Genomic DNA, 21,277 nt, shown 5'->3' with positions numbered 1-21,277 from the left:
GGGATTTGGTGGGGGAGAGAGAAGTGGGTTAGGATCTTAGGGTATATTGTCTATGTTCTAGGGATTATGTATTCGTCTAGATGGGAAGGAGTTTTATTTCATTGCTAGCCATTGCAGTTCTGCTTGTTCAGATTGACATTCCAACCACCTAAGTATATCCTACGTACTAGCACACTCAACCGGCGAATACCTCCACTTCTTACTAGCCAACGCCGCAACCAAATCATGATGAAGCATAGGCGTCTCGTCCGGGTCCTGCAGCTCTTCATATTCCAATTCCATAGCCTCACATTTAGCTTCCAGCCCCCGTTCCATCGGCGGCCAGTAGCGTAGCGACTCATCCATGTCCCGCTGAACCTGCCTCATCTTCCTCAATTCCATAAGAATCTCACACAGGAACCGATAAGACCTGCGATGACACAGATCCCTCTTAAGACCCTCCTCGCCATGTCTACTAGCATCAAGATCCAGTATCTTCATGAACCTATCAAACGGAGGCTGCAACTCCTTCGGCTCGACATACGAGTAATTCGTACTATCCAACCCCATCCCCCTCGCCAGATAAACCAGCATATCATAATAAGGGTCCGGAATATCCACCACAGCCAGATTCCACGCGCAGAACAGCACAAGATTCTCCACGTATCTCGCCGGCACGGGCATCTTCACAGAATACCAATTCTCCTGCGGCATATCGCGCACATTGACAATACGCGACACCGGTAGACGTCTATCCGAAGTGAGCATGTAATACTGGTCATTCTTGCCCGGATTATCTAAAGGAGGGTCCGGGAAACTAGGACATCGACTACTCTTCTTATGAAGATGGATCTCTTGCACCCCGAACACTCCGTATTCGAAGCAGTATTCGCCCGGCGTGGGGGTTTTTCTTTCCTCGGGCGTGCGTGCAGAATAGGGCTTTCCGGTGTGGAAGGTACAGCTCAACACATGCGCGGCTAGTTGGATGTCTTTGTCGCGGACTACCCAGCCTGGTGTGTCCCATTTATCTTTGATGCCCATCATGAGATGTACGCCTTGACCCCAGATGAAGTTGGGGATCTTGGCTTCGTCGAGTACTTTGCTCACCTCGATTTCGATTCGTGTGTTTCCCTCGAGGGGGTATTTGATTTCGGATGTGGACATTTTGGTGCAGGTTGAGGATTGAGCTAACTAAGGCTTTGGGGTTGGGTTTTGGTAGAGGATTGCCGGTGTAGGATGCATTGGGTTTATATACTGGTCGTCTGAGTTTGCTGGGTAACTGTAGCTTCCGCGGGTTGCACAGCAAAGTAAGGAATGTTCCTGGGATTTGTTCAGCTCTATATCTTCTGGTTACTAGTGTGAGTAGACTCACAGGCTGGTTTGACTGAATCGCGTCGCGTCACAGATAAACGGACGGATATTTCCTGTGGTTCATATCATTCCGGAAAGTAGGTCGAGGCTAGGATAGTGTGGAGACGCACCTTGTTCGTAGAGGCATTCACCGTAGCCAGGCACTTCACTAGTTCATTAGCTGCCTGTGGTCTGAACTTTCTCCTTCCTTCTCTAATTCTCTCTTTTGAGACCTTTGCGGAAGATCTCAAGGACCTGAACCTGTATGCTGATATCTTAAATTATCTTTTCCGTTTGTATGCTGCATCACTTCAAAGGTACATCGCCAGGATGTTCAACTGAATAGGTCCTCATACAAGTTTAGTCAAAGACAAATTGGTGAAAGGGTTCCCCATACAGTTATAACAGCGATTTGTACTTCGTAGACACATGACTTGAAATGCTTCCCCTCTGTGCTCACTTTCATTAGGCCATCAGTGGATATTTGTCTGCTTCAAGTGAGTATATTATCCTCATCTTTCACTAAATATATTTCTCGCCATAAGGGGTCTTTCTATCGTATCAACAACACTCCCCATCAAATAATATACTCCCGTCAGTAGTGATAAGCTAAGATAACGTCCTCCCCTCAACACCATCAACCGTGATATTAACCGGCAATATCTCCCCATCCTCATCAAAATACATCCGATCTATACAAACCACGCGATGATCCCGGGCCGTATCATTAACATACCGACGATGATAGACAATATAGTAATCCTGTCCATCGGGGGTAAAAACACTATTATGCCCCGTACTCGTGCCCACCGCATCATTCCCCTGAAGAATCTTCTTTGGCGTACTCGAGAACGGCCCCGTCGGAGAATCAGCCGTGACATAACTGACTCCGTAAGAATTATCGCCCCATCTATCCCAACACAAAGCTGCGTTAGCAAGCCCTTTTCATCCAAGAACACAGAAACCTAAAAAGGATCAACTCACCCCCCAACCGAAAACATATAATAATAAACCCCATTCCTCTTCAACATCCACGGCCCCTCCACATACCCCTCCGGAGTAATCTCCAAATACTCCCCCTTCAAACTAACCATATCCTCCCCCAACTCCACAACAACCGCATGACTCCACCCTCCAAAATACAACCAATTCCGACCATCATCATCCTGGAAGATCTGCGCATCGATTGCTTCCGCTCCATACACCGTGCCATTGACTAGTGGTTCACCGAGGACATCTTCGTATGGACCCTCGGGCTTTCCCGTGGTTGATTTCGCAACACCGATACCGGTTCCGTCACCAACGGAGAAATACATGAAATAGTCATATTCTGCTGCTGCTGCTGCTGCTGCTGCTGCTGCTGCGCTGGTGGAAGAGCGGAGCTTCCGGCCCACGGACGGGGCCCAAGCGGCACGGTTCGTCGACCAAGGGATATTCGTGATGTTTAGGATGGTGGGGTGTTTGGTCCAAGTGAGGAGATCTGGGGAGCTGAAGGCGTCGAAGAAGGTTTGTTCGCTGTAGTCGGCTGAGTAGGTTGGGTAGATCCAGTACTGGGCGTTGAAGAGACGTGCTTCTGGGTCGGCGTACCAGCCCGGGAAGACGGGGTTGCCAGCTTTGGTGACTGATGAGGTTGTGGTGGTGAGGAGGTTTTGTGGGAGGGGCTGTTGGGGGTGGGACATGGTGAGGGGGAAAAGGAAGGGGAGGATGGAGAGGTAGGTGGATGGGTTGTGATGGTGTTTCATGGTGAGGGTGGGTGGATGGGATGACGTGGGAGAGGGCGTGTCGAAGAGACCCTGACGGCAATGGAGACGAGGTTGGGTATATAAGCAGGAAGGGGCGAGGATCGCTGCAGGAATGCGGGTGAGAATGCGGGGATGCGATACGCTTCATGACAAGGTCGGCTGATTGGACTAGTGGCTTGGTTCTGTTGAATATCGACAATCTCAAGGGACGCTGGCAGGGAAGCTGCAGGATTAGTGCACTTGGCATCTGGTCACTGTCGTTTGAACCATCATGCAATTTCAGACTATTTGGCTATGTACACACTTAAGCTAATACTCCAGCGACTCTTCGAGCAGTCCCCGCAGCTCGGCCCTCTCTGCCTCCAACTCCTTATTCAGCGTCGGCGCAAGTGCCAGCACTCGCTGCTGTGGAATCGTGCCCTCCACCAGGGAGTCAATGTCACCGGCTTTGAAGCCCAGATCCTTCAAGCCCCGGGGCTGATCGCCCAGCCGGACCAGGAAGTTGGCCAGTGCCTCGCCCAAGACTTCACCAGCGCTTTCGCGCTTGACGTTCGAGATGTCTACTCCGAACGCCTCCGCGGCCGCCAGATGCCGGTCAGGGTTGGAAGCAGCTGTGAAGCGGAAAACAGCTGGCGCGGTCACTGCCACCGACACACCGTGGGGAATGATAGGGTGGTCCACAGAGTAACCTGCATGCTTATAGCCCGGGTTCTGGCTGGAAATAGGATAGCTCATGCCGTGGCAGAGATGAACGCCTGCGTTTCCGAACCCAACACCAGCCAGCGTGGCGGCCAGAAGCATCTGCGACTGCGCCTCAAAGTCGTCGGGATCCTTAACCGCCCGGGGGAGATACTTAACAGTACTCTTCAGCGCCTGCAGAGAGAAGATGTCGGAGATAGGGTTCGCACCCTGGTACGCGGGGCGGTTGATGGGATTAGTCGGACGAGGTGTCCGTTCATTGTACGGGATCGCCGTCCACGACTCCAGCGAGTGACAGAGCACATCCAAACCAGAGGAAGCATGGACCGCCGACGGCATGGTCCGTGTGTTGATCGGGTCACAGATGCCCAGAGTCGGCTTCAGGTTCCGATGGGCAATACCCGTCTTGGCCTTCTTGGACACCAGATCAAAGATGGCAGTACCTGTAGTCTCCGAACCGGTACCTGCTGTGGTCGGCACAGCCACCAAAGGCTTCAGCGGCCGATTGACAGGCAAACCCTTACCCAGTGGCGCATTGACGAAGTCGAGGAAATCGGCATCGGGAAAGACGGTGTAGAGATTCATCAATTTGGCGGTGTCAATGACCGATCCACCGCCTGGCGCCGTTAGCCGGATCAAGGGATGACCTGGGGACGATACTCACCTACGGCGAGGAAAGCGTCCGGGTTGTAAGGTTTAGCAAATGCAATTGCTTCCTTGACACTGTTGTTATTAGCAATCGGCAATTGATAATAGAACATGCGATGGGAGACGAACGAGCTATCCTTGGGTTCAATCCGGACCTTGTCAAAGACGGTGAACTCAATCCCCTCACGCGACAGACCTTCCACCGCCTGTTTCATGGCATCCAGCTTGGCGACATTTTCGTCCGTTACAATGCACACACGCTTTGCCTTCATGTTGGCAAAGTCCATTCCGACTTCTTTCGTGGCTCCAGGGCCAAAACGAATGCTGGAGGCGGCCATTTCAAAGGCGTATTCCTTTTGACGGGAGGGGTCGACCGGGGTGGCCATATGACGACGCACATGGTCGGATAGTGTGGGAGAGCGATGGTGATGATGGTGATTGGGATTGGAATGACACGGACATGATGGAGGATGAGTGTATTGGACGGTACGCAGCAGATTGCGAGCTCTGCTGGCGGCCGAAGGGGCGACGCGAACGGCGCTGACCATAATGCGGGGTTGTAGACAGGCAAGAGGTGAGTGGAGAGGTATAGAGCAGAAGAGAAGCGATTGAAGTCCAAGTAAAGACCAGTAATTGAAGAGAAGATGAAGAGGGAAGAGGGACGAAGAAGAAAGAAGAGTAAGACACAGGGAGAGAACAGGAGGTAAAAGAAGCGGCCGAGGAGCAAAGCTGGAGATGGAGACCAAATGCGGGGATCCTCGCTCGGACAGAAGACCGACTCCAACGCTTCCTCTCAGCCTCCAGATCTTCTTGCCCTTTCAATTGTCACTCTCCACCGACAATGCAGACGATCGCATGAGGACGACTATCCTAATTCGCTGCCGGCACCGAATGATGCAACTGGCTTGCCATCGTCCGAAAAATAAGAATCAAAAAGGTGCTGTCCCTTGGATCGGACATGGCGATACCCAAAAGGGAAGTACCGAGGTCCACTCCCCATTCGGCGATTGACATCCAATCTCGGTGATCTCTACCAAGTAGTACTATATTGCTATCATATCACCAATCCACCATACTTGTTCCTACTGTAGAATTCCCTCAGTATACACAACGTAGCTTGAGCCCTCCGACCCTCTACGGACTCGTCAGCCGACATACGCACTCCCCTTCACCCCAGCCTGAGCTAAGGCCTCCGACCAGTTCCCGTCCACCAATGAATGGCATTCCGCAGCCCATCATCTTCCGCAACCCGTGGGCCTAATGAATTAGCAATAGTTACCTTATCGACCTGGAGACTTCCGGTGCACAGGCAATGTCATCGGCAGGGAAACTCCGCGGGGTTTGTGCCTGACAGTCAGACTCTCTGCAGTCGATCCTTCAACTACTGCAGACCCCCAATAAACTAACTCATCCTCCACCATCATCATCACCCACCACTTCCACTAAAGCCACACCCTCACCACCATCACCATGACACGAACATCACCCAACTCCTTCCAACAGCTGGAAAAGGTAAGCGCTACAACCACCCACCCCCCAGCAACATTCCCATACAGAACCACCGCTAACCACCCCAGCTCGGCGAAGGCACCTACGCCACGGTACCCCAACCCACTCCCCACACCGTCAATCCCCCCCACCACCACCTAACAGCCCTGAAATAGGTCTTCAAAGGCCGCAACACCAAAACCGGCGAGCTCGTGGCACTCAAAGAAATCGCCCTCGACACAGAAGAAGGCACACCCTCTACCGCGATCCGCGAGATCTCTCTCATGAAAGAGCTCCACCACGAGAACATCCTCCGCCTCCACGATGTCATCCACTCCGAGAACAGACTCATGCTCGTCTTCGAATACATGGACAAAGACCTAAAGCGCTACATGGACACCAACGGCGGGCAGCTCGAACCCTCCATCATCAAATCCTTCGCAAACCAACTCATCTGTGGCGTCGCCTTCTGTCACGAGAACCGCATTCTCCACCGCGACCTCAAGCCCCAGAACCTCCTGGTAAACCACAAAGGTCAGCTCAAACTCGCAGACTTCGGTCTCGCCCGCGCATTCGGCATCCCGGTGAACACCTTCTCCAACGAGGTCGTCACGCTGTGGTACCGCGCGCCAGACGTATTACTGGGGAGTCGAAGCTACAGCACGAGCATCGACATCTGGTCCATTGGATGCATCATCGCGGAGATGTCTATGGGCCGGGCGTTGTTCCCGGGGTCGAATAACGAGGACCAATTGCAGAAGATTTTCAAGGTCATGGGAACCCCGTGTGAGGCGTCGTGGAGGGGGGTGTCGAGGTTGCCTGAGTATCGCGCGGATTTCCCACTGTATGTGGAGCAGGACTTGTGGGGATTGATGCCTAGGATGGAAGAAGGGGGGATGGGACTTGTCAGGGCGATGTTGAAGTTACAGCCGGAGATGAGGATTAGTGCTGTGGATGCGTTGAGTTTTGCTTGGTTTACTGGTGGTCAGCTCCATCATGAGGAGGTGCGTGCGATCTTCTCAGGGCGGTTCAGGGACAGGGTGGCTGGTGCTGGGGTTGTATGAGGGGGGTTGTTCGGTCATGCTAGGGGGTGGTGCGGGTGAAACTAAAGCGGGGGATCTTCAACTCTAGGGTCATTTGCAAGTAAGGGAGGGAGTTGAAACATTGGGGAAAGGGGAATTTGGGGTCAGGAGGCAGGAAGGAGGAGTAACTAGGAGCTAGGTCGTGGACTTGCAGTTTTTCGAGATCGGTCATTGAAGTTTTCTAACATCAAGAGGCTAATTAATGCGACCATGTTTTGCTTGTCGTTCCCTTCAGCTTATACACACTAATATGCAAAGAAGCAAGTACTAAGATATGAGCATAGAATTGTGCATTAATAAATCACTAACTATATACATCTCACGAATATTAAAAGATTCCTCAATCGTAACATAAGACATGCAGAAAAGATTAGAGCCATTACATGACCGACACATTGATCCTCACACATGACGACAAGACCTAGCTTTTGACATTGCTCGACAGCAGTAGTTAGGTAGTAACTACCTCAAGGCTTCTCATGCTCAGCATGCACCTCGTGGCCAGCAGAAATGGTAGTCTGGGTTCCGCAGGGATCAAAAAGGGTTCGGTCGGAAGAAGAGAAGCCCTCTTCCGACGAGTTGGTTGATCCCTTTCCAGGCTCCTGGTCGGAGTACCGGAGTCGAGACCAGAGCTTGACGTTGAACAGTGGCCGGATGTGAGACATGCATGCTGCTGTGATTCCTACTGCTGCCTCCATGCATGTCCACACGACGACGGGGACTTGGTTGTCTAGGGGAATCATTAGTGCTTTGATGGGTGTGTAGAGGAACCATTATGTACTCACAGGTAATATCTGGACCGGCTTGTGTCAGCTGAATCATTGCGACCAGGCGCAGAATGTCAAAGATCAGAGTCCTGGGTTAGGTTAGTACTAGACACTCTTTTGCTTTTTTTGAAGTGGGGATCATACAGAATTCCGACCAGAAACACTCCCGACAGCAACAACCGCTGAGTCTTGGAAATGGGTAGTTCCCAGACGCTTTTCAGCGGCATAATGAGCAGAACCACGTCCGTGAGGATGTTGGGGATCTGCTGGCCGTAGTAGTAGCCCACGGTGTTGACGCAGTGTCCCGGGACCGGGCGATCCCAGAATTTCTGAACAGGCACACAGTTCAAAACACCGCCGATGCTGATGCTCACGGCCCAAAGGACAACAATTACGGAAACGATGTTGGCTGCGATTTTCATGCTCCTAGCAGCAAATAGCCGCTTGTAGACTGCCAGGATAGATAGCTTGATGAACATGACGCAGAGAGTGTAAACGAAGGAATTGGACCATCCGATCTGTTCGTGGTTAGTGATCATCATGGGAAGGGGATTTGTAGACACGAACCTTAAAGTAAACCGTCAGGTTCTTTTGCGGGATCATGTTGATGTGACATCCGAGGCCGTTCCATAGAACTTAACGGTTAGACATATCGTGGGAATCCTTAGGTGAGGATAACTTACGGATTGTGACACCGATCGAACAGCCATATTTGAAGAGCTTGAGGTACATGTTAGCACGAATCCCAGGTAAGATAAAAGTGATGACTATACCAAAGCTATTATCATAAGATAGTCATCCAAGTACAACCGTGACCCAGTGATCTTTCTCGCGAGAAGACGTAGGGCCACGGCAACCGTGGACATAATAAAGGCAAAATAAAGTGCAATAATGGTCGACCGACGAAGGTTCTCATTGGGGTGCTGGAAGTCACCCTCGGTGCCTCCACCTGACACTTGTTCTAGCGACATTATGGGCACAGACAAGGTTAGAGTATGGGTCGGTAATGACTGCAAGTAATTGATAGTTCGTGGCTGTTGGTATTTGGAATCGAGGCAAACTGCAGACCAACGAACTCATTAAGTACTTTCTGACAGGACTATTTTTGGGTAGGGAGAAGGGCTGGTTGTTAAGGGACGTTGGATGTATCCTGATCTGCATGGGGCTGCACATTCGGTGTCTATACATCACATCCTGTTCCACGGCAGAGCCAATGACAGGCCAGCCAGGAGTTCGAAGAGGGGACTAGGTAGCACCGTATGTCCATTTTCGAAGATACCGAGCCCAGGGCTACTGAAGATCACGAAGGGGTGTTTACTCCGTACGTCGGTTCGCCCTCTAGGAGAGAGGGCAGGGACTCCAAGGCAACCAAGAGGGGGACACTCTGGACTCGGATTCGACATGTATCAGTCACTTGAGACACCGTTGAACCCCCTGCCAAGTGATAGACTGACAGGCTAACGAGGAACGGTAGTTGCAGCTTAGTCTGTGCGTTACAGCCCTTGCTTCACAGGTTGCCGAAAACCTGGTAAGAGTCGGCAGTATCGAAGCCAATTGAATCCGTGGCACAGCACCATCTCGCGTGGCTGATAAGGTTTGCCAGGCACCGCACGGATCGGATGTATCAACTTCCAAACGCGATGCATCCTCATACTGCCGAACCACTCCACTTTCATGCAGTTCAGACTCATTTTCGGGTTCTTCAGCTGGTAATGTGAAGATAAAGAATTTTCTGGATTTCTCCGCGCTGTGGCTCTGATTATAGGACAATGTGGCATTGTTTGGCGGGATAGGCGAGCTATTAATTCCTTTTGCGCTCGTCGAGCGCGTTAGCGCCATTTGAATCGATGGCCTACTAATTCTCCGATTCCCCCATCTCCTTTTTCACCAGTATGGAGACTTGATACGTGTATCCAGCGATCATGTATCAAGGGTTCAGCATTGCCAGTCAAGGTCCTTATCAAGTAGTCATCGCCCATGGTTCCGATTCAAAGGCGTCTCTCGCCTTGTAATTATCCCACAGTTGCTTCAACGCTGCCAGCCGTTATCCGTCATCAACGCACTCCACTTCTTGGGGAATCATGAGCAGTCATCAGATTCTGCCGAATTTGTCGTCCTCGGCCTGCAGTAGACCTGTCAGCATTCACTGTCCACATTCGAACCAGCCTTATCTTCTCCTTAATGCAGCGTGCTCCTTATTGATGGCCTACTGTCAATAATCAGAATCGAATTTCTCCTTTTCATTACCAAGTCACGATGATCAGCTCTCTCTGTTCACTATCGGTCTCTGTTTAGCAGAGGTTATAGGCAATAATATAAAAGCGCGCTCCCTCATCCTTGGGCGCCGTTCGATCAATTGTGCAACCTCAGATCAATAGTGAGTCGATTTGTGCAACATTATGAACCCAGGGGAGTGGTACACGGTTGCGATGATTTACACCATATATCGATCGTGCATCATTAACGGGCGCAAATAGTTCCACTAATATGGTAGATGAGATGCAAAGACGTTAATGGAGAACACTAGCTCATAACGTCCGGACAAATTATGAAGTCGCAAAACAGATATCGTGCCTGGTTTCGATCACAACGGCCGACTGGAGACCATAAGGTCAAAAGCAGAAAAGGGGAAGTGAAGCCGTCCTCCATAGTAGGATGGTGCGTGGCTGGATCACCTGATTGACAGCAAGCGATCTACGGGATCTTCCCCTGGAGACCACCTTCTTTCGGACGACCACCGAACGAGTGCCTCAAAGTACGTTTAATCGATCTCCAGCTGCCGTTCGAATTGATTTATTTCAATATTGATGCTTCTCGAACTCCTCACCGAAAACATGGTCTTCAATCAATAAAGTATATTGTTGGGCTTGCAGCAACCGCACACGAAAACAGAGTATGGGCAATATGGCGAACGCACCCAGGCGGTCCTTCATACACCGCAGCGTGGACCCATGAAGCCCTGATATGTGAATGTGGCCACTGCAACCCGCACCATGACTCTGCGTGGCCCCCACTCTTGAGCCGAGACCGCGCTAAGACTGCGAAAGTTGTCGAAGGATTTGGGTCATCCGACCTAATTCGCGTTAACTATTGTGAAGTTTCGATTAGAGTAAGCTTCTAGCTCTGCACTTCGATTTTAAGCCTTGTCACCAGATTCTGGACGCAACGCTGAAATCTTCATAGGGCCCTTCGTCAAGATTTTCAGACTATGCCCAATGCTCGATGGAGTTTGCAAAGTACGAAGAGTTTCTTCTGCAAATCCAAGGAATGACTAGCGCTGCTGGTGCACATTTTCATGTTACCCTCTAAGTCGCGACTAGTCCAGCGGGACAACGAGATTTAGTATAGAGGCCTCTTAGGCTCATAGCCCACTTGTCTAACCAACGGACTAGCCAAGAAATACGAACACTACTATCCCTAAGCCTAGTTTGATCCCTCAACAATCAAGGCAGGATTTCTGCAAAACATTTATCAACTCACCCAGCCGCTCGTAAACAGCGTCGCGCACTCTCCTGCCCAAGATGCCACAAAATCTCCTCGAACGAACATATCATCCTACAACCCTACGACAATACTGCTTCTTATAATCTAATTGCGAAAACAATGTTCATCTTCACACTCACACTTACCCTCTTCATCTCTCTCTCCTCCGCCCGCACATGCTACCACCCCGACAAGTCCGTCGCCACCAATAACGTCCCCTGCACCTCCGCTGACACGACCTATTGCTGCGACTCCGATGCGATCTGCATGTCTAATGGCTACTGCGTTGGAGTCGGAGCCCAGCCATATGTCTTTTTCCGGGGTTCCTGTACGGACGAAAACTGGGGTAGTGGTTGTCCGACGCAGTGTGGTGAGTCGTCTCGCTTCCTTCCCTCCACCACCTAGTACCTATCGCCGTGCATCAACCAACAAGCGTACCAAATAGTAAATAAAAACCCTAGCGGCGGCGCACCCATCATCGGAATCGGCACCGACAGCTCCGGAGATGCACAATACTGCTGCGGCTTTCAGGTCAAGAACAACGGGTCTTCGGAGTGCGTGGATGGCGACACAGCGTTTACGTTGAACAATGGGGAGATGATTCTCGGGCGGGCCGCGCTGGAGAATATGACAGAAGTTAATAACGCCAGTTCCACTTCGACAACCACGGTTTCCACCGAGACCGTGCTAGCGACCTCGGCGACTTGTTCAAGCAGTGAGAAGCACTGTAGCTCAAGTGCGACGGCTGTAGGAGCTGGTGTGGGCGTGCCCCTGGGAGTGCTGGCTATGTCGGCTGTTGTGTGGGCACTCTGGGAGAGGAGCAGGAGAATTACAGCGTCTACGGCTGCTGCTTCTAACGTTCAAGAGGGGTTCTATATGGACAAAGGACATGTGCAAGAAAGCTATGTTCCACACAGGATGCAACAGGCGCCGACGGAGTTGGACACGCAGGCCAGGATATCGGAGATGATGGGAAGTAACTACCAACATGCACCCTAGAATAGGGGAAGATTCATAGGGAGTAATAAGTTGCGAAAGCATGTCACTTTTCAATTGCATTCCATTTCCCAACCCATTCAATTGACCATGATGAGTCATTAGTTTTGGCCGTTCAGATTAAGTAGACGATATTTTGCTTGGCGCCCAAAAGGATGTAGCGAGACGTTTTCCGCAGTGGGGTTGAGGCGTCCAGCTTGTCTATTGTGGGATTTAAACTTCTCCAGTTGTAACATTCCCGCCTCGGCAAACACCATTACAACAACTCACTGGGTAATCCCATTGGTGTTAGCAAGTAACGTAGTTGAGGTCCATACAGTGGAAACCAGGAGTTTTTCTTTGTTACACTTTCCGAAAATCACTACCAATAACCGTTTGGTGTTTGGATTAGGCGACCGCGTGTAAGCACTAAGAGGTTACGAACAGCTACCAAGAGTGACGGCTTTGCCACTAGATCTAGGCGAGCGTACCAATCACGGCGTGCAGTTGTATAGTTCGACATGGGTACTTGTGAGGTACAAAGATTATAAAGCTAACAGTGTGCTCTTCCATTAGGTCTCTTTGTCAATGTTTGTTACTACCATTTTATCTACACCAGTAAAATATATCCAATGGCTCCCAGACCGTGCAAAGTCATCGTCGCGGGCGGCGGCGTTGCCGGACTCTCTCTGGCCCTTATGCTGGAGAAGCATGGCATTGACTATCTACTATTAGAAGCATACCCTGAGGTCTTGGCTACTGTTGGCGCGGGTATCGCTCTCGCTCCTAATGGTCTCCGCATCATTGAACAGTTGGGGTGTTATGAGGATTTGCAGAAGTGTTCGGCGGGTGCTGACCAGGTTCACTTTCGGAAGCCTGATGGAGAGACGCTCTGGGGGCTGGACGAAGGATTGGCTGAGACGTGTATTGCGAAGTGTGTCCCTCTTGCTTGCTTGGTCACTCAATCGTTGAAGGATTAGGCTTACCAGGATGACAGGCATGGGTATACCTATATGTGGATGGACAGGAAGTCTCTCCTAGAGGTTTTGTACAACAACATTGCGGACAAATCGAAGGTTTTGCCTGGCAAGCGTGTGGCCAGTGTCACGCATACCGACAATGGTGTTGATGTCGTCACAACCGATGGGTTAACGTACTCTGCCGATATCATCGTTGGAACAGACGGCACCCATTCCAAGCTGAGGCAGGAAATGGTTAGACACGCCGAAGGCCTAGGGCTCAGGGAGGATTATGCGGAAGAAGACAGTCAGTTGAACCAAATTTTAGATTACTCTTTATTTATTTCTTTTATGGAAAGAAGTGATGGTATCTAACTGATATGGCATAATACAGAGGTCGCTGCAAATTACAGCTGTCTCTTTGGAATGTCTGATCCCGTCCCAGGCTTCCCTAGTCGCTCACTTGAATTTGTGACAAATGAAGGCTTCTCATATGTGCTGGGTGCTGGTCCTGCCGGGCGCGTCTATTGGTTCCTGATGGAGAAGATGAAGCAGACATACTACGGTGCCGACATCCCTCGATTCAGTGAAGAAGACAAGCAGCGCACTCTTCAAGAGCATTGGAATGACCAGGTCACGCCAAATGTTCGCCTGTCCGATCTCTACAAGCGTCAGTTGAGCACTATATACACACCAATGCCAGAGTTCGTCTACAAGAAATGGCACCTGGGAAGGATCATTACTATTGGAGACGCTTGCCACAAGGTGAGGAAACCCGGCCCCTTTCTATCAGTGTCATACCGCGACTAAGCATTTGGTGGGATCGGTATAGGTCCTCCCTATTACCGCGCAAGGGGGTAATCAGGCTTTGGAAAGCGCCGCGGCCCTGGTAAATGGCTTGATGACAGCGTTGTCGCAGGCCTCGGGCTCAGGCCCGCTCTCTCAGTCGGAGATTCAGTTGATGTTTGCGCGAGTGCAGAATATTCGCGAGCCGCGCACATTTAGTATCGTCGAAACAACTCACAAACGACAGAGATTGGACACAATGGATACCCCGGAGCTGAAGGAGTTTCTGCTTACTAAGTATGCAGGGCTGATGCCAGGGGAGTTGTGGAAACGATGGGCTCATACATTTACCCCGGCCGTGTCTTTGGATATGCTCGATCTGCCTGCTAGACCGAAGAGTGTTCCCTTTGACGATGAGGCCTTGAGAAATAAGGATAGCAACAAAGCTCTGGAGGCGCACCTGTAGTTAGATAATAATTGGATAGCACTACTCCTTACTCACTGAATGACATGACGCTTAGCTGTTTCATCGATCTCGGCCTTAGAGATAATTAAATCCGAAGAGCGAAAGGACGGTTGGGGATGACAGGCCGCTGACCGCCTTGGGGTTCCGGGGATCGCAAGCAAAGCCCCCAGGGTCTCATTCTGGTTTTCATGATAAGCAACTTCGTCGCTACGAAAGTGTTCTTTCGATTTCTGCAATTTCTAACAAGGGCTGATTTTCTTTGATCAAGTTTGACAGTCCGCAGATTACCCACAGCATGATCCCGAATTCCCCTTAATCTTCGGTCCGCTGGTCGCGTTGCGCAGTCAGCCAGCTCGGCACTATCATCCACCCCTACCACCGTGGCCTCGCCTTTCCCCCAACCCCGCCGACGAATCCCTCGAGGCTGTTTCGGATCATGACATCGGTGTTAATACCCAATCTGCGCTGCTATATAATGGTCAATAGTCATTGATATCGATTATGGATGAACTACCCGACCACCTCAGCCAGCGAGCATCAGACACGATCACCCTTGCGGCCGCACCGGGCGGACAGGAAACGCCAGTATCTCCCCGGAAGAGAGAACATGAGAGCGGCATGGATCGCGAAGGTCATAGCTTGGAGGTTGGAAATTCTCGGCAAAGCAGACCGGTAGATTCGCACCGCGAGGATAAGGAGGATCATGCCAACGGTACATTAAGCCGAACCATGCAACAAGAAAGATCCGCAGCATCGGATACTATGAGTGCTCACGAGCGGAGCAATAAGGAGGAAGCCATACACCGATTTGGTGCGCCTGTCAGCGACCACGACCTAAATAGGTTTCCCAGCCAACCCACGGTGAACGGCGACCAGAAAAGCGGTCAGCCAGTGCTTCCTTCAGACCAGGCCCTAGGGATGATCTTCGAACACTCGTTGGAGGGCTCGGACAGCGCAGATCATCGTACGACATCGAGGACCTCTTTAGTGGATGTTTTCGAAGGTCCCGACGTAGCTTCCGTCGTCCATCGGTGGTCGCAGAACACATCCCCTGTCAGGAACCAAGATAAGGAGCAGGAGCGGGTAGTTAAGCTTTCACCGGCCAGGATGCAGGAACTCACATCATCCCCTCAGTCTATTCCTTATCGTGCAGCACCCCCGGAGTCGGACCGCGGTCGACGTGCAGTATCAGATGGCATGCATGCAGCGATCTCACCTTCGCAGCCTGACCAATCTGCGACTCTTTTACCGAATGAGCATAAGGTAACCGGCGACAGCGTCCCCAAACTTCGTCCCAGCAAGGATCTAGCCATCGACGTCTCTGCTGCCACGGCAGCTAAGCAACCTGCTCGGACTCGGCCGCAAGGCTCTCGGGCTGTATCTACACCCAGCTCGCGACGGCAAACCATGCCAACGACCAGTGAACGACTGGCGCAGACTTGGACATCACGGGGGAAGCAAGAGCGCGCCTCTCTTAGTCGAGAGTCTGATGGAAAGCACCTTACCCCGTCGCCACACATTACTGGCCCTGAGCCTGCTCTACCGTCCCCTATGCCTCCAACAATTCCTCTCCCTCCGTTGTCCGTTCCGACATACCTACAATTAGAATTGGCCTCCGGTCGGCCGTCTCCGCTATACATTCACCGCTCCGCAATGAGCGACTTTCCATATGAATCGTCTCGGGTCAAACTTGAACGTCTGATGAACTTTTTGATGCTGCCTCCCGCATTGGAACGAGTCCTCTGGTTTGGTATATTAGCGTGTCTCGATTCTTGGTTGCATACATTTACCATTCTTCCTCTTCGTTTTATAAAAGCATTGTATATTCTTCTGGAGTCGTGGGCTGTCAATCTTGGCGTTGAGTTTCGTTATGTGACAGGTTTTATTTTCAAAGGTGTTGGGCGAGTGTGGCGGAGGCGACACCGAGCATCATCGACGGACGAATCTTCGAAGGTTGCTGACCCTGGAAAGTCCACCTCTGAGAAGCATGAGAACGGATCAGTGGAACGAGAGTCCCGCAATCGGGCCACAGAACAGCGCAAGCGCCACCATAAGCACCGGCGGCAGAAGAGCATCCCGTCAGCTTTGATGCCAGATGACAAGGCTGACATTCTCAAAGGGCTGCTCATCATATCTACCTGCTGCGTGTTGATGCGCTTTGATGCAAGTCGTATGTATCACTGGATCCGAGGACAGGCTGCGATCAAACTCTATGTGATCTATAATGTGCTAGAGGTCAGCGATCGGTTATTCGCTGCCATTGGACAAGACGTGCTTGAGTGTCTATTTTCGCGGGAAGCTCTCGAGCGTCGCCCGGACGGGCGCAGCAAGGTCTTCCGACCATTTGGATTGTTCCTGCTGGCATTAGCATACACAGTCATCCACGCAACGGCCCTCTTTTATCAGGTGATGACGTTAAACGTCGCGGTGAATTCGTATTCGAATGCGCTCATTACCCTACTGCTTTCAAACCAGTTTGTGGAGATCAAATCCACGGTGTTCAAGAAATTCGAGAAAGAGAATCTCTTCCAGCTTCTCTGCGCAGACGTGGTTGAGCGGTTCCAGCTCTGGTTGATGCTTACCATCATCGCGTCGCGAAACCTTGTTGAGACCGGAGCGTTCAATGCCCTTGGTAGCTTGAGCTTCAGTCTTGGAGGATACACATCCACGGGGACCAACAGCACGCCCCTCTCGACTCCTCCCCGGACCTCCTCGTCTATCCTGCCACAGGCCTTTACAATTGTGCCATCATCAATAATTGCGTCCTTCAGTCAGGTGAACACGTATTTGCCGACTCTCGCACAGGTTCTAGGGCCGTTCTTGGTCGTTTTAGGGTCGGAAATGCTAGTGGATTGGCTAAAGCATGCCTACATTGGCAAATTCAACAACACGAGGCCAGCCATCTACGGACGGTTTCTGGATATCCTTGCGAAGGACTACTACACCAACGCCTTTGCAGACCAGAACCTGACCCGTCGCTTAGGTCTACCGGTGATCCCACTGTCTTGTCTCTTCTTCCGAGTCTCCGTCCAAACGTACCAGATGTTCATTACTGCCTTGCTTCCTCAACAGCCCTCCTCCACAGCGGTAGAGGCCACTACTCTATCCGCTATTCACAGCCAGTACGTGCCGGCTCCAATGCCCTCACCACCTCCGTTGACGCTGCGGAACTTTATCCCAACGTCAACCGCATACGTGGGTGCCTTCTTCCGCCAGCTTCTAGCCAACACCATGCCATCGCCCGCCCAATCCGTATACATCTTCACCATAGTCCTCATCTTAACAGGCTTCGTGGTCCTCCTAATCCTGAAGCTTCTCTTGGGTATGGTCCTGTTAGCGTACGCCCGATCTCGATACAAAGCGATGAAGCTACGTGAAACATCTAATCAACCCAATGCCCCACCGGCAGCACCTGCGGATGAACCCAACGGGACAGCACCGCGTGGACGAGCATTTGCAGTCGAAGGCGGCCGACGATTCGGCGGATGGGGCGTAGTCGAGGTCAACGATGATCATCGACGATGGATCTATGCGGACGACCCTGAGGGCTTGCGTCGGCTGAAGGCCAAAGAAGAAAAAGACAAGAACACCAAGGAGGACCTGAACATGGATCATGTCCAACGCTACGAGATGGTGGCCAAGAGGATCTGGTAAATGGTAGATAAAGAACTTTGTAATTAGCCTTATGTACATCCTAGGAGTAATTATTATTTATTATACTCTACTTCAATGAATGAGTTCTTACCTCTGTGTATAACGGGCCACTACTAGTCATCCGCTATAGTCTAGTCAGGCTAACTATCCCTGTTCGGACCATCGGTCACGTTTTAGTTCTTATCTGCCTGTCTAAGTTCCATCGTCCCCTCCTCTGCTCTTCTGTGCTCTTGTCCTGTGTAACAAAATCCTTTGCTCGTCCGAAAAGCAATTGCTGTTCAGCTCTCCATCATAAATTTTGCTTCTGGTTTTCTCCGTGTCAGCTGGAACGGTCACAAGGCATCACGAGTTCCTATTTATTGCCAGCACCCCTTCACATCATTCGTCAGTTACCGATAAGTCAACAGCCTAGAAAAAGAAAACAAAGCAGAGTGAGAAAGGTTCATATGTGCATTCTATATGCCTGTTGGAATGTATGTACAGTTATTCATAAAAGTATATGAAAATCGCTAATTGTAACGTTGATGAGAACGCCAGGGCTAAAAGTGTTAATCAATCCCAATCATGTTGAAGAAGGAACGTGTTTGTTTTGTGCATGCGACATATTGCAGATGGCAAATCACAGGTGGTGCCGCAATTCGGACACGTGGTTGCCGTGGAGTTCTAGGTTTGTTAGCATGTCGTACCAGAGGTAGGAAGCTGATGGCGATGGCAACTTACCATTCCATGCATCCAGAGCTGCCTTCTCGGCATCCCAACCCCAGAGGAACTTCTGGGTTTCCAGATCTGTCCACCGGTCGGGGTTGGATCCGCTCTTCAGGGAGGAGCGGAACCGCTCATCACGCGCGCGTTGCTCCGGGCCATCGGGCAGGTGGAGCGTGATGCGGTTTTCCGACCCGGATTGCTGGACAGTGTCTGCGCGGGGTTTCCGTGATTGCTCATACGCCTTGAGCGCAAGAGGGATCTCATCACGGGAAGAGATGGTGGAGAGCAGGACACCAAGGGCAGCAGCGTCTTCGACGGCCTGGGCGGCACCTTGAGCGACGTATGGCCTATGGGACGTTAGTGCAAGACAGGTCATCATAACATAAGGGGTGCTTACAGCATTGGGTGGCAGGCATCACCGATGAGAGCCACGGAACCCCTGATCCAGGTCTTTAGCGGGGCGTGTAGGCACAGCTTCCACTCCAGGACTTCGTCGTCCGGCACCAAGTCGATAAGCTTCGTCACGCGCCGGTCCCAGCCCTTGTAGTTGTCGATCATGGCCTGCTTGGAACCCTTGGTGGTCCACGACTCCTCGACAGAATGGCTGTCTGGATGAAGCAGGACAACGTTGTACAAATCATGGTTTCGCACTGGATAAGCGATGATATGATGGCCAGGTCCGAGCCACCGAGTGGCTTGTGGTTCATCAACCAGCGCCTTCAGCTCAGGATCGTTCTCTAGAGCGCTACGGGGCAGCATGATCCGGTAGGCTGCATCACCCGTAGGGATAGCGACGGATGCTTCTTCCAGCAAGTGATCGCGGAGGGCAGACTTGATGCCGTCAGCCGCGATCACGATGTCTCCTTTAACGATGGAGCCGTTGGCCAATTGCACCGCGGCCTGGTCGAACTGGACTCCAGTGACCGTTGAGTTCACACGCAGTTCCACATTCGACAGCGCCAGCGCCTGTTCAATAAGGGCATTGTGGAGGTCTGCGCGGTGAATGACGGTCTGTTGGCCGTAGGTCTTGTTCACGGGCAAGGTTCCGAGCATGCTACCATCCTCCCACCGTCTTACATGGATGTGCTCGAGGGCAACATCTTGGGCGTGGATCAACGGAGACACGCCCCACCCTGAGTCATATCATCAGATGGGGTTAAGTAACAGGAGCAGTAAGGGGCGCTTACGGTCAAACAGCGTCAGCATATTAGGTGAGACTTGAATACCAGCACCAACTTCCATGAGCTAAGAAAGGTCAGTCAGCAAGACGTATCAGGATAAAGCGGTATACGCACCTTGGGAGCGGACTCAAGGATGGTAACATGATGTCCTCGCATACCCAGGGTCAGGGCCGCAGCCATGCCGCCAATGCCTGATTTCATTAGTCACCTGCTTCTTTCGCTTTCAGGTCTATGAGACAGGAGTCCTACCGGCACTATAGGGTAATGTCAGCAACAATACATAGTGACTCAGGCGAGACGAGGGTTCGAACTTACCCAACCACGATCACCTGCAGAGGAGTCTTTGCTTGTTCCATATTCGCGAATAAATCCAAAAGGTTTGACAAAGTTTGGATTACAATGAAACAGAACAAAGATGATAAAGGAAGCGGAAAAGAGGGCCGGGGCCAGCAAATAAAGATTTAAAATTTGGGGAAAAAATTCGGAGGTCCTAGGCTAAGGGCAAATCTGGGCCGTACAATATCCGTGGATGAATGAGGGTTCGCCACTCAGGTACGGGAGTTGATTGAAAACACTGATAGATTGATAAACTGGCGACAGCAACAGCAACAACAGAGAATGTCAAGATGGGCAAGCACGCTCCTGATAAAGAATTCCAGAGCCAGGCTCAAACTTCGGTTGTCCATCCTCCAGCCGGAAATGACGGCAGGACGCGAACCCCCCAGATCGCTTCTCCACCGAAGGAAGCAAGACCAGACCAGCCCTCCACAACCCCGGTGAGTATAGGTCAGACCAGAAGTGCATCATTGGACCATTATTGGGTCCTGAATGGCGAAAGGAGGAGAAGCAAGCCAACTGTCCGCGAGGGTCATGTCGACCCCGGAAGTGGTGGGCGCGAGGCTCCACCTGATACTAAGGATGCATGATGTCAAATTAGTCCGCTGCATTGTGTACAGGAGGTTAGTAAGACCACAGATCTTAGTGTTTGACTCGGAATGGTGTGCGAGTCTGGAGCTGCAAGGCAGGCCAGCGAAGGCGCTGAGGCAGCAAAACGGGCGAATGGCCGAACGGTTTTTCCTGGGGAGCCAATCACGGGACGTGATTTGGGTGTGCAAAGAATGCAAAGCCGGCTGTTCGCCCGCCTTCATTTGCCGGTCTCCAACATTGTTTGTTCACGCCGCCTTTTCTCCACTGTTTCCGTCTTCGCTTCTCTCGCCCTCCTCGCGCGGCAAACGCCTGCCCGTCCCATTGCCGAATGCCCTTCCATAATGCCCTTGTTCCAGACTACAATTTGATACTCCGACTATCTACAC

The 21,277-nt window shown here is 51.4% G+C and overlaps 10 protein-coding genes across 10 annotated transcripts; 5 read left to right on the top strand and 5 right to left on the bottom strand.

Moving 5' to 3' along the window:
• Window positions 1-159: 159 nt before the first annotated feature.
• On the bottom strand, window positions 160-1,143 carry AtWU_06613 (putative integral membrane protein; the record flags this gene model as incomplete). The annotated part of the gene is made up of 1 exon (XM_035501722.1): window positions 160-1,143. One exon carries the CDS (start codon window positions 1,141-1,143, stop codon window positions 160-162), a length of 984 nt encoding a protein of 327 aa, XP_035357615.1.
• Window positions 1,144-1,938: 795 nt separating this feature from the next.
• AtWU_06612 (glycoside hydrolase family 43 protein) lies at window positions 1,939-3,071 on the bottom strand (the record flags this gene model as incomplete). The annotated part of the gene is made up of 2 exons (XM_035501721.1): window positions 1,939-2,239; window positions 2,314-3,071. The coding sequence occupies 2 exons, from the start codon at window positions 3,069-3,071 to the stop codon at window positions 1,939-1,941; spliced, it is 1,059 nt and encodes a 352-aa protein (XP_035357614.1).
• Window positions 3,072-3,380: 309 nt separating this feature from the next.
• Window positions 3,381-4,966, bottom strand: AtWU_06611 (hydroxyacid-oxoacid transhydrogenase; the record flags this gene model as incomplete). The annotated part of the gene is made up of 3 exons (XM_035501720.1): window positions 3,381-4,387; window positions 4,435-4,493; window positions 4,548-4,966. 3 exons carry the CDS (start codon window positions 4,964-4,966, stop codon window positions 3,381-3,383), a joined length of 1,485 nt encoding a protein of 494 aa, XP_035357613.1.
• Window positions 4,967-5,888: 922 nt separating this feature from the next.
• Window positions 5,889-6,970, top strand: AtWU_06610 (negative regulator of the PHO system; the record flags this gene model as incomplete). Its single annotated transcript, XM_035501719.1, has 3 exons — window positions 5,889-5,930; window positions 5,996-6,019; window positions 6,083-6,970. The coding sequence occupies 3 exons, from the start codon at window positions 5,889-5,891 to the stop codon at window positions 6,968-6,970; spliced, it is 954 nt and encodes a 317-aa protein (XP_035357612.1).
• A 485-nt stretch (window positions 6,971-7,455) lies between these two features.
• On the bottom strand, window positions 7,456-8,726 carry AtWU_06609 (putative integral membrane protein Pth11-like; the record flags this gene model as incomplete). Its single annotated transcript, XM_035501718.1, has 6 exons — window positions 7,456-7,718; window positions 7,774-7,844; window positions 7,900-8,273; window positions 8,323-8,390; window positions 8,439-8,475; window positions 8,529-8,726. 6 exons carry the CDS (start codon window positions 8,724-8,726, stop codon window positions 7,456-7,458), a joined length of 1,011 nt encoding a protein of 336 aa, XP_035357611.1.
• Window positions 8,727-11,358: 2,632 nt separating this feature from the next.
• On the top strand, window positions 11,359-12,237 carry AtWU_06608 (uncharacterized protein; the record flags this gene model as incomplete). Its single annotated transcript, XM_035501717.1, has 2 exons — window positions 11,359-11,608; window positions 11,684-12,237. 2 exons carry the CDS (start codon window positions 11,359-11,361, stop codon window positions 12,235-12,237), a joined length of 804 nt encoding a protein of 267 aa, XP_035357610.1.
• Window positions 12,238-12,845: 608 nt separating this feature from the next.
• Window positions 12,846-14,424, top strand: AtWU_06607 (FAD-dependent oxidoreductase; the record flags this gene model as incomplete). Its single annotated transcript, XM_035501716.1, has 4 exons — window positions 12,846-13,147; window positions 13,211-13,479; window positions 13,567-13,937; window positions 14,005-14,424. 4 exons carry the CDS (start codon window positions 12,846-12,848, stop codon window positions 14,422-14,424), a joined length of 1,362 nt encoding a protein of 453 aa, XP_035357609.1.
• Window positions 14,425-14,925: 501 nt separating this feature from the next.
• AtWU_06606 (TAPT1 family protein) lies at window positions 14,926-18,078 on the top strand (the record flags this gene model as incomplete). Its single annotated transcript, XM_035501715.1, has 1 exon — window positions 14,926-18,078. The coding sequence occupies one exon, from the start codon at window positions 14,926-14,928 to the stop codon at window positions 18,076-18,078; it is 3,153 nt and encodes a 1,050-aa protein (XP_035357608.1).
• A 619-nt stretch (window positions 18,079-18,697) lies between these two features.
• On the bottom strand, window positions 18,698-20,320 carry AtWU_06605 (putative salicylate hydroxylase; the record flags this gene model as incomplete). Its single annotated transcript, XM_035501714.1, has 7 exons — window positions 18,698-18,741; window positions 18,799-19,130; window positions 19,181-19,916; window positions 19,971-20,028; window positions 20,079-20,155; window positions 20,214-20,218; window positions 20,280-20,320. The coding sequence occupies 7 exons, from the start codon at window positions 20,318-20,320 to the stop codon at window positions 18,698-18,700; spliced, it is 1,293 nt and encodes a 430-aa protein (XP_035357607.1).
• A 177-nt stretch (window positions 20,321-20,497) lies between these two features.
• On the top strand, window positions 20,498-20,890 carry AtWU_06604 (uncharacterized protein; the record flags this gene model as incomplete). Its single annotated transcript, XM_035501713.1, has 2 exons — window positions 20,498-20,516; window positions 20,571-20,890. The coding sequence occupies 2 exons, from the start codon at window positions 20,498-20,500 to the stop codon at window positions 20,888-20,890; spliced, it is 339 nt and encodes a 112-aa protein (XP_035357606.1).
• Window positions 20,891-21,277: the final 387 nt, after the last annotated feature.

The sequence above is a fragment of the Aspergillus tubingensis genome (genome assembly GCF_013340325.1).
Source record: "Aspergillus tubingensis WU-2223L DNA, scaffold_8, whole genome shotgun sequence".
Classification (NCBI taxonomy): Eukaryota; Fungi; Ascomycota; class Eurotiomycetes; order Eurotiales; family Aspergillaceae; genus Aspergillus; species Aspergillus tubingensis.
This window is presented reverse-complemented; position numbering and strand designations above follow the sequence as displayed.